At 37.9% G+C, this 12333-nt stretch overlaps 1 protein-coding gene across 5 annotated transcripts in view; it reads right to left on the bottom strand.

Annotated features, from left to right (window-relative positions):
- MAP3K7CL (MAP3K7 C-terminal like) overlaps positions 1-12333 on the bottom strand; it is a 30584-nt gene that overhangs the window by 5884 nt on the left and 12367 nt on the right. For 2 of the 5 annotated variants that reach the window (XM_035546075.2, XM_035546076.2), the window contains one exon: positions 2956-3071. In XM_035546075.2, coding sequence (XP_035401968.1) covers positions 2956-3071 — 116 coding nt within the window. Of the gene's footprint in view, positions 1-1813; positions 1975-2955; positions 3072-7302; positions 7391-11217; positions 11405-12137; positions 12282-12333 lie in introns of those variants that run through there. The other 3 variants (XM_035546078.2, XR_004778548.2, XM_035546077.2) reach the window with 3 other exon arrangements.

Raw genomic sequence — 12333 nt, 5'->3', positions numbered from 1 at the left:
CTGTCGTTTCGCACCACTGATTTTCCATACTCCAGCCATACATAATTCACACACCACAGTGTAAGACAAGTTAAACTAAGAAGAACTGAAAACCTTTGAAATTTTTAAAAAGAGTAAATATTTTTTGACTATTTTATAACAATGTTATTCACCTTTCTAGTTCTTAAGGACTCCTCCTTTAGAAATACACCTATGTTTATTACTTTGTATATATAAGGTTAAATTGAACTTTGCAGGTGGGAAAAAATTTTTATGAAGCAAAATGAATACTATTCTTTTTTACTATTATTTTCTCTTGTTTGTTTTACTAAACATGTCCAATACTTCTATAGATGTTTATTTCAGGTTGACTTAAAATAATTTATTTCCCCTAGCTACCGAATTTTTCTCCATTTTTAGTCAATTTTCGGCTTTGTTCCTGATAATCATCATCTTCAATATTCTGTGTGCCCAGTGTACTACTAGCAGGCACCACAGGTGCAGAAGCAGCCAGGTGGGACTTAACATTTGAATTTCAAAGGTGCGTTGACTTGTGGGGAAGAAGTTCAAAACACTGGCAGGGCCATCATCCAACAGCACTTCTTGTTGTCTTTGGTAAAAATGTAAGCCGAAGAACGCTGCACAAATTACTTGTTCACATTAAAAAGCACAAAACTCTACTTCTGTCCATTTTATCAAATTAATATTTAAAAGAAATAGACAATAGTAACAGATAGCAGATGTATTAGGCAATTGTGCATCTGCATTTCCATACCATTAAATTTAAGTAGAAGATCAAGACACCTGTAACAGTTCCTAATCCGCTCAAATTTCAGAAAGCTGCAGACAACTCCACATTTTCACTTTGATTATAACTGCTTTTGAGTCTAAAAGCTGTGCATCACATCAAACTTCTTTTAGAAAAGACAAATCATCTTCCTCTCTTGAGAGAGAGAAATAGTCAATATACATGTCACCCTAGATGTCATGATCCACTCTCCACCTCTTTAATTCAGCATATGCTATCCCATAAACTTCTTTTAACTTTCAAAGTGTTACTGTTGAGAACGTTTTTAGATAGAAATAAGTGATCGTTAGACCAAAAACCTCATTTATGTTTTGCTTACTTCTACACCTCCACACTTGTACCTCCTTTCTACCTAGTTTTATACAAAAATCAAGATAAATTTATTTAGGTCATGTATGCTTACATGTGTGTAGAGGTCTGTGTGTCCTAGTAACTTTCTAATCCACTTTCCGATCTTAACCAAAATTTACAGGGCGAAGAAGTCCCAGTTTCTGGAAGGTTTAAAACAAACAATCCTCTCTGCTACAGAAAAAACCTACTGCAACAGAAAAGACAGACACCCGAAAGGGGGAAGGCAGTATGATGAGCCCTCCTCCAAAACACTACAAAATAGACAATCTACCTGAAGGGAGGGACTTCACAGATGATTCCCTGGAGAAACAAATTTCAGTTGGCAGTTGTAGCTTTTTAAACCTCAAAATCAAATAACCACAATGCACCAATCTTTAGAAAAGTAAGCATCTTCAATTCTAGTGCTTGTAGGACTACTTCTTCTGATTAAAGGATCTGGGAGGTCATGAAAGGTGCTGCACTGACACCTTTCATGTCTAGGCATTTCACAGCTACACAGCACATGAACATCTAAGCCACAAATATGTAACCAGGAGGCACGTAACAAAGGACAATAATAGAATTCTATTTGTTGCCTTATTCAGCTGCTGTTGCATTAACATATTTACTGGGGCATGAAATCTTCTGTCCACAAAACAGGTTTAGCAAAGGTAGGAATAGTGGAAATTTCCTCACATTGTTCCACTGTTGACATCCACTGGTGGAATGAAGGAAAATGCCAGCTTGAAGCTCCTTAATTCATCCAGAATGACCACTGCTGAGAGGCTGATTTCTGGTCTCGGAGGTTGATTAGGGTAGTTTTTGAGTTCAGGTAAACAATTTTGTGCATATATCTGCTGTTCCCAAGGAGCAAAATATTTCTAATTCAGCTAGTACCACAGACTGTATAGATATATAAAAATGCATTCAAATAGTGTTTGAGTGTTTCTCTTCCATACATAGTTACGAGCTATATTCCTTCTCTCACCATACACTACACCAATCACAGAAACTTAATGCGGCATTTGGAAGAATGATTGTGTGTCTTTAGTTTCCCAAGAAGCCTCAGAGATTCACACTGAGGTAATTCTTCTTGAGTAATGCCACACTTCTTCAAGTCACCCTCAGTGTGAATATAAAAATAAAAAAGCATTTGAAGGAGAAAGTTAGCAGTAACTGTTATTGCTTGGGGTTGGTTGTCTGGTAAAAGCTTTCACTGCTCACCTTCTTTCCTCTCTCTCTCAGAATTCCTTTGTCAGATGTCTTGTGGAAAGAGTCACAGAAAGCACTTTGCCATTAAATAGTCATGTGAAGACAACGGGTGTGAATATAGGTCATAGACAACAAAAAAAAAAAAAAAAGAAAAAAGAAAAAAGCCTCCCTCCAGCTTAGGCACTTTGGATATGAACACCTAAAATGTGAATGTACATAAAGAGGATGCACAAAAAAAGTTTACTAATATTGTCAAGTTACCTACACCAAACTGAGGATTCATTATGCTTTTCAGTAAAACATATAAAGTTACACCGAAAAAAAATCCCTAGAACTCTAAAGGGGACTTGTACCAGATGAACCAGACTGTTATGTGATAAAGTGTCCTAATACTGTCAGTGAAGGTTTTAAGAGACATCTGTAAAACTGAGGGCCCAAAGCGATGACAGCTCTGTGTCCTTTGTGTTCCCAGTTCATCCTAAGGACCAAGGGCCTAACCGTTGTGCTGTACAGTGACTGCTGGGCAGAGGAATAAGGTAATGAAATATCATCTAAAACCTGCATGCTTAGGACAGGACTTTACAAGGAGAATATACAGCAGTAAATACTTTGGGGAAGTTACTCACTTTCTTTCTTCCAGCAGAGCAATTTCTTTCTTCACCTCATGGTACTCTTCTGCTATTTTGCAGTGCTGTTTGTACACCTGCATAGATTCTGTAGAGTCATGACAAGGAGGCAGAGGCTTTATGAACAGAAGAAGAAAAAAACATATATGTATACTGCTTTTGAATTAAATATTCAAAATAAACACATATTTTGAAAGATACAATCCTTATCTTCATCCCTGTGAGGGTACTTTGAGAAAAAGTTTTTGGCCCTAGCTGTAGTGTTGAAAATACTCCTAGGGATGGCCTTTCACGGAAGGCAAGAAAACACTTTTCTGCATAAGAACATGCATAAGCCTTCAAACCTTGTTAGGATTTTCAGAACTTTCCTTTACAACTTTGCAAAGTATCACTAAAGACTGTTCAAAGAAAGATTTCTCCTTACTTCCCCCTTTTTCAGCTACAGAGATATAGGAATGCTAAAGTTGATGCATCGTTCATACCCACAAAATATGTGAACATGTTTTCACTGCAAAGACGACAGTACTGAACAGAAGGGTAATTTGTGCACAAACTAGCATTTATTCTCCAATTCTACAACTTTAAAAGAAAATATATGGAAAGCTATTGAGTAAACACTCTTATTCACAGATGCAAGGCTTCCTCCAGCTTATTACTAAAATGAACAGGACCATGAATTGAGACACTGGGGCTGATTCTGCTGGACTCAGAAGGAGTTTCACAGCTCACTCTGGCGAAGCCAAGATTTCACAGTGTTTTGTAACCCAGCAATGCCTTAATCTCTAAGTAGTCTGCTCAAGATTGCATCCAGTTTCTCCACATCACTATTTTCTGTAGAAGAAGGGGATATACTTGGCAGAAATGTTCTGAGAGTAATACCAGTTATATTTGCAAAGTGTTTTGAATTTCCATGAGAGGTGCATGTGAGATTGAGAGTTGAAGGATGACAGCAATTAAAAACAAAAATTATACAGAAAATCAGATTTAAAAGACACAGTGATGGTAAAAGCCTCCTAACCTGAATACCTACATTATTACACTTTTTTTTTTTTTTTTCATTGCACACTGGAGTTAATAAGTATGGGAAATAAATCCACTCTATCCTGGGACTGCTCATATGAATTTCAACTAAAATCTTGAAAATACAGTGTGGTTAAATGTCAGTGCTTTTTATTCCTTAAAAAGAATACAACTTAATTTGGGCCTTAGGCTTGACTGTCACATTTTGACCATAACACTTACAGGAAGTGTAGTATTTTTAAGTTATTAGCCATGAATCAATTGACTGTAAATGAACCCCAAATAGCATGCTTGAGCCACCTGTTTGAAGTAAAAGGAAGCACTTAAAATAGTTCCTCCACTGTCCAGTTAAAGAAATACAATTGCTTTTCACAATGTAAGTAGATTTTTATTGCTTGTTTTCCTACTTTGACTCTTATTTGTAGCATAATATTCCTTCAATTGCATTGTTAGAAAAATAAAAGCTCAAGTCTTCAGACATTTCCTATTTATGATCTTCTAATCTTTTCTTTTAGCTACACTGAAAATTTAGATTTTATCAAGCGTATTCACAGACAAAGATTGAAAATGTTTTTATCCTAGGGGCAGGGTAAGCTGGCTTCAGATGTACAGTAGTGCATAGATGTGACTAATGTATGGACCTCTGCAAGTATTTGTAGACAGTATGCAGTTCCTCATCGAAATTTTAAATCGGATACTCATTTTCCATGTTATAAATATAAGAAATGCTGCAGCAGAATTGTTTCACGGCACAGTTCTGAGCTCAGAGAATTTGGGACCCCTGGGATAGTGCAGTCCATTACTTGGCGAATCTGGGCTTTTAATTGCATTTCGATGTGGATGAGCAATAGCACCATTCATATAGTCACCTAAATAATAAGCACAAATTTAACAAGACGGAATATAGAAGTCTCAGTGCTCTAATCCAAGAATGCAAGGGTGAGCCAAAGTAGTATCTCTGGTATCTACCAGAGATCAACAAACAACAAATGCATCATAATAAAACAATTTTAAACAGTTCCCAGGGGGAAAGTCCCCAAACACTGATATTCCTCTAAAAAAAGCTTGCTTTTGCTTCCAACTTAGTTTCCGCAAATCTAGCTGGTTGAAACCAGTTTAAAAATTAAAGCAGCATTCAGTTTCTATATTCCAGCTTCCCACTCAAAAGATATATTTAGAGAGCTAAAAATTATCTAGTCATGCTGAGACTTAGTATCTAATTCCCACTTAGAACCAGTTGCTGACTTTCAAACCCCTTCCTACCATTGTTTTCTCTTCAGCGTCATTTTTTCTTACATTGATATTTTATCACTGAAAATAAACTGACAACAAAATATACACCAGTTTATTAGTATTCTGCTCATACAATTCTGTTTCAATCTTGATGAATGCTATTAAGCACTTAATTGTGAAAAGCTACCTATTTAATGCTTAAAAGTTAAGCCAGAATGTAAAAATTACTGTAAAAATGTACATTTGATTATGTTTTTGTACAACTGGATATTTCGGTTTGCACTTTGTAAAACTGACATTTCTAAGAATGGTTTCGGAGATAGTGCCAACAGTTTCTATGAGTAATTTCTGGCCAGTAGTACATGAAACACAGACTTATGCATTCGTTATTTAACAAACAGCTCTACTATAATCACAAGAGACATGGGGAGGTAGAACAGTCTAGCCAGTTTTTTGCTCCCCAACAGGAAATGTTAGCCAACTCATAAGCACAGGGAAATTATTTTAGCCATGTCTAAGAGCCTACTTTTTTGACATAAACAAGAGTACAGAGAATTAATAATGCATCTGCTCCCATCAACAGAAGCATTTTCAGAAGATGGCAGGGCAAACTCCTGAAAAACAAGTGCCGAAAGAGGCAAAGCTTACTTGTACTTCAATAACTCCGAATTAGCAGATATTTACAGTGTTGACACATTGCCACAGAAAAGAAAACAATAACAGTAAAGTAGCAGTTACTGGACTAGCCCATACTCATCTAAACAGGACTGGGAAGAGCCTACAAAATCAATGAATCCAGACCCCTGATATCAGGAGCAAATTCTGTAATCCAGAGACTTGTCATGTTCTTAGAAATATTGAAGTCCCCTGACCCAGGTAGAAGACTGGCCCAGAGCCTCACCAAGGATTAGATGTATTTATTTATTTATTTGTTTATTTATTTATGTCCTTTCCAGTTCAGTTTCATGGAAGTTTACATAATTTTTTGTTGTGCCAGCACTAGCTTTCATTCAAATGTTGGCTGCCTATCTTGCCTGTTTTACCCCTGTGATGTACTTATAGAGGGCCCTCATGCAGCCAAGCTGCGTTCCTCTAATCCCTCCCAAATTAAGCTTCCTTTTCTTATTTTATCCCAGCAGTCTTCCTTTGCTGCCCATTCCACCTGGCAGGCCTTTTTCTGGACACCTGTGAGCAAGCCACATGAACCATTTCAGTCGCTACCCTGACTACAGTCGTCTGGCAACTTGCCTGTGGCAGAGAAGCACTGGAATTCCCAGTAGAAAGCACTGCTCATCCATGAACGCTGTGTGCTCTTTTTTGGTAAGAATTCACTAGTTTACATAGGTGACAAATCACAATAGGTCTTAATAAAATTCAATTTACAGTATGTATTTTTTTCATTCAGAATCCAAAGCCATACTGTAATTTCTCCTTTGTACAGCTTGAGCTGGTTACTTCATGAAGTATCTTGTCCATCTGTGATTAATATATATAAAAGCATACCTGCTATATAAGCAAAAAAAGACCCTGCCAAAGAAAGTTATATTTAATGGTAGCAGTTGCTACTTTTAATCCTGCGTATTTCAGGCTTCAGTGTCATCCACCCTCATTTTCCTCCGCTGGCAAAAAAAGCGCGCACGCAGCATCTCTGATTCTGTTCACAAGGCTAATACAAAAGCCACAGCTTTCAGTGATCCTAGTGTCTATCCTACTATCCCTAATTTTCAACAAGGTCCTCGTATTTTCCTAGTATTTTGCAGAATAACTCACTGTGACCTTGACAAGCTTTCTACAGACTCCAGCAAGTAAACATGAAGAGATCCTGTTATAGGCTATTCTGTTACTGCACATATGTATGTACATCTGTACAGGACATCTGCACCGTCTATTTAGATTTTAATTTCAAATCCAGATATGAAAGATGTTGAAAGAAGGTATGCAAAGGCAGTTTGTGAAGATGTAGAAAGAGCCTGAGCTTTCTGCTTGTTTAGGACAGATTGAAGGAGCAGTTCTAATTACAGTCTTTGCTGGGGGTCACAAAAAGACAATTTTCAGTTTTCATTTTACTGTTTTCTTTTTTCTTGTTTTACTCACTTGACAAAGTGTTTTTTGCCGTGCCATATGGATATCAGCATTCCACATCCACAGAAGTTCACAGCCAACAGTAACTTTTGTGTAGTCAGTAGTGTCACCCCACTGTTCAAAAACTTTTAAAGAGTTTATTTATTTATTTATTTATTTATTATATTTATTTTTGTTTGAATTTACTTTTTGGTTCTAGGCACTTTGAAAAAAGAAAAAATCAAAACCTGCTTCTGAAAAGGTCAAAGTTTAAAGAAAAAAGATGTGTCCTGCATTTTTGCTAGCTGAGCATGTGGACTCACCTAGAAGGCAATCTCTAGCCCAGGTGTAGAATAGTTGATCACTTTTTGTGGATTTGGTAAATCAGACCCTGCTAAAACTTTCTGGAAAAACAGAAACTCCATTGACAATGTTTTCCATGTGGTCCATGCTCATTACATGGCCTGTGCACTCTTCCATGATGGAAGGAACTGCATTATACCAAGCAAAACTGATAGCTGCACATTGCTGGATGAAAGCAACAGAGAGTTTTGCTCTCCTTGCCTGAGAGATTTTCCATTCTTTTCCCACCTCAGTATGATGCTCGACTTTGTCAATATCTGTCTTATATAATCTAAGATCGTAGTTATCACAGCAGCATTACAGGAGACTTAGCAAGTTCATAGGCAGTCAAATCTAATTATAGAGTACCAAGGTACTCTAGGAAGTCTCCTGAAATTTAATACATTTAATACTGAGCATACTTTTTTAAAACGTTGGAAATTTTTTAACTTTCTAAAATAATTTGTATGTGTCTACCAACAGTCTTGTCAGGCAGCAGAAGCAATAAGTCCAACTGTTCAAGTTGCAGAGTAAATGAGGCTTCTGCTAAATGTCTGTGTCACATAGAAACTGTCCCTTTCGTACTATTTTCATTGTTTCTTTTGTACAGACATTTCCCACTAAAGCATGAAAAACTTCCCCTTGACTTAAGAAGCTGATATTATAAATGGTTGAAGTCTCTTCTCTGCTGCATCAATTTTACAGTCATCCAACTCCATTGATTTCAGGAGATTCATATACAAAATACGATCTAAATGCCTCTCTCAAGCTCATGATTTCATGAAAAGAGAGGATAAAGAATTACAGAGTGCCCTGTGTGCCTGTATGTGACGTGTGTTCTTCCCTATTCCCTATTCCAAACTCCTAGCTGGAGAAAAGACTTGAAGAAGAGGGAGACGAAGTGAGTAAATCACAGGAAATGCTGGAGCAGGACAGACAGCGTACAGGGCTTAGATGGGGGTACTTAACGCTAGGCACCTTCATCTATATTCAGTGACTTAAACAACAAGGTCTTAGATACTGATGTATGTATCTAAATATAGACAATAACTACTAGCAGAATGCCTGTCAGAGGCCACCACCACTATGCAGCTAATCGAGGAAGCACCTTCCAAGGCCCGGTCCAACTTTGACATGAGGCAAAGGTTAACGTTTCCCAATGGCAAACTGACAAACGTAGGAGCCTACCCTCTCTTCACTACCACTACATTGCTTGCACAAGCATGGGGGGGAACACGACACTGAAGCCCAAATAGGCAAACTGTTGCTCTTCAGTGGAAATACAATAAATTCCAGTACTGCAAACAAAAGAAACAAAAATTAAGAACTTACTAATACAAGCTTTGTTTCAGTTGAGCATCTCAGCAACCTATTTATTTAATTTATTTATTTAATATATAAATAATAAAAAGAGACCAAACTTTTTCTGTATGTAGATTAAACTCCTCTGTTCTCATTTATAGGGCTTTTGTGTCTGGTTGACCATGCCATAAATACATTCAAAAGCATCAGTATTTTATTTAAAGAAACAAACTATAAATGAAAGGTATGTTTCTATACAATACATAAATAATACTTTTTTTTAAAGGCTTAAAAAACAAGAACAAAACTTTCAAGTTAGAGAATTTATATTATTTTCTTACAAATTACTCCTTGGAACTTTTTCCTATTAGTGGAAAATGTAACAATCAAGAAGGTAGTTGGACAAGATAACATTTTTGGTCTGAAGGTACCTAGGAACACTAGGCAGATCACTGTTATTCTTCAGAAAGCAGCTCTGACTTTCAACTAGGTTTGTCCTCTAGTAAGAGTGCTTATAGAGCATTAAGTATTTGCAGTTAGCCTCCTAGAAATACCTTTTCTCCAGCCAGTCCTACCTCTACCTCTGCAAAGCTGGCAGCGGTGCTTGGACAGCAAGCTTTATTACCCTGCCAGGGGGCGGCTGCGTTGAACTTTGCCCTGCCATCGGACACCAGTGCCTGGAGAGGAGGTATGGTAGGATTGTGGGAGGAAAACTGGGAACACAAGGTAATTCTGCTCAAACAGCCAAGTTGTCTGCCAGGGCCTAACATAGAAGGACAAGGGCCTGAAGCCCAAAACAGAGGTGCAAATTGCTTGGTACTCAGGCTGTGGTCTGCTGCCTGCATGCATAAAATACTAAGGCACTGATTTTCCAAGTGGCTTAGTGAACTTACATATCTTTCAAACTGCTTTCAAAATCCAACCTGAAGATCAGCTAACTTAGGCTCTTCTTTTACAGATTTCACAATCTTGCCAGTTTTCAAATGTAAAAAGTTAGTTGTTACCTGATGTGGTTTCTTTTAAGTGACTCTTTAGACACCTACCTTGCATTTATAGTTTGTTTCTTTAAATAAAACACTGTATTTATGTCATGGTGATGAAAATCTTGTGGCTGGCTGTAGATGTGATGTTTTTATTATGAAAATATGTACCAGCATTCTTACAAACTCAAGTATTTCAGGCTGCTATGCCGCACTTGATTAAAGGGTTTGCTTACATCACACCTCACGCTGCTTTATACTAGCTAACTCTGGGATACAGAAAAGCTTGGATGGAGTGACAAGGGGCAGCACCATTCAAAACTTCTGCAGGTCCTGGTGAAGTCCATGTTGTTGTAGTTTGCTTCTGAAATATGGGAGCTACCTGTTTCAAAGCTGGAATGGTTACATTAGCATAAATTGCAACCACATACTATACGGGGCTGACACATCCTTAGTAATTTGGATTACAGTAATTTAAAATTGTAATTAATAAGAAATTGTAACTAGGTAAATTATAACTTTATTACAGTTACAATTATTTCAAAGCTTTAAAGCAGTTTAAACACAATATAATTACATTAAATGTTTATAACTTTAAGCCATGATCCAGATTGACGAAAGCAAGGAAATTCAAGTATTCATTGTTACAGCTAAATGCTCTGTTACCTCTACACCAGCTGAGAGCCCTGTGTTGACTTAACTGTCCCTGGCTGAACATAAAGACATCTAAATATAAATATGCATGTGAGCTAGAAAAGCTAAAGGATGAAGCAGCACCACTGACTTTATACTTTCAAGTGCTTAAGTCACATAATCCACATAAGTTATCCTTTGAACTACCTCAGTATTACCAAGAAGTTTTGGAAGGGTAATAAAAAGAGCATTATCTGAATCAAAGCCTTTGATTGTTTCTTTGAATTTGTTGTCATCCTGAGATGATGAGAGTAAAGGAAGGTTCTGTTGAAAAAAAAAATAAATGTTAGGTACTTAACAGGCCAAAAGGGTGTATTTTGTGGAACTGCTCTAGTGCTTACTTAGAAAACTTATACTGAAGGGCTATTATTTATCCAACAGATTTGAATGCTTCCAGAGGAGCAATTTCAATCTATCACAAAATCACAAGCTTAGAGCACATTATATGTTCCAGAAATGGGTCATAAGTCTTAACAAAAAATCATCACTCAGCCTGTGAAGTACCTACATCTAACGCTAGCAATCTTGTTTTTATGCACCAACAGTAATGATAATCATACTTTGCTCTTTTAGAGCAGTCTTTACTCACTGATCTCAATGCTCTTTAAAAAGGAAGGTAAAAATTATTAACCTCATTTCACAGATCATCTGAGGGATGAGGCAACTTCTCCCAGATCACACAGTGTGTCACTGACAGAGTTGGTAAAAGAATGTAGGTTACTGATGTTCATTCACTTCAGTGCTTCGGCCACAAAACAATATTGCTTTTCTCAAATGGATCCTTCTGAGGGAAGAAAATATCAGTCCTCTCTGCTGCACTGGAAGAGCAGTGGAATAAAGAGGCCATCATATTACCCTGCTCTTTTCAGCCCTGATCTTAAGTTGCTATTCATTCCTTTAATCCTTCCTAGCTATGCCTATGGATCCTGCCCCTGTTCTCAGGATTAGAGGGACAGAGCAAGAGGAGTCTCTGCCATCCTCCATTCCTTCCTCAGCCATCCTTTTGATGAGAACAGCAGGAGAGAAAGTGAAGTCCATTAAGTCAGCAGCCCTCCAGAGCTGTCTCACTCGCTGATGGGGACAGGAAGGATGACATCATTGGACACCACGGCCCGCTAATGCCTTTCTCAGTTTACACTCAGGAAACAACTGCCTTCATATTGAAATATCAGAGGAAGTCTAAATGCTCCTGGGAAACAGATGATCTGAAGTAGCTTACAAAGGCCAACAAACACTCCAGAACCGCCACAGAGGAAAGGGAAATAATCCCTTCATACAGCACTGGCTCTGAGCCTGGACAACCATGGACTTGCCATCAACTTGCCGCCGGATCGCCCAGCGTATCAGGGCTCTGCTGTGCTGTGCTGCCATCACAAGTCAGAGTGGTCACAAAAGGGTTCACCTCTGTTCTCCGGTACTGTCTGCAGCCATCTGCTAGGGCAGCATGCTACAGTTGCTGGCTGCACAGCATGAACTAGAGTAATTTTGAGAAATCAGTCTTGATGACTGGCCTTTGTTACCCAAGATTAGAGATAGGATGGCACTGCATACCTTTGCATTCTCTTGGGATGCTTCAGAGAGAGCTGATCATACCAACCTTAGCACAGTCTGTAGTCATAAGAGTGTAATACCTGGCTCACTCCTGCTCCCATCAAAACCACAAGAACTCCCTTCACTGCAGTGCAGTAGTACATGCTGTGTTTTGCACAGGGATTGTAAAAAAATAAAAGAGTGCATGAGATTATTC

Source organism: Cygnus atratus, chromosome 1 (genome assembly GCF_013377495.2).
Source record: "Cygnus atratus isolate AKBS03 ecotype Queensland, Australia chromosome 1, CAtr_DNAZoo_HiC_assembly, whole genome shotgun sequence".
NCBI classification, from domain to species: domain Eukaryota; kingdom Metazoa; phylum Chordata; class Aves; order Anseriformes; family Anatidae; genus Cygnus; species Cygnus atratus.
The sequence above is the reverse complement of the archived record's forward strand: the minus strand, read 5'-3'. Positions and strand labels throughout refer to the sequence as shown.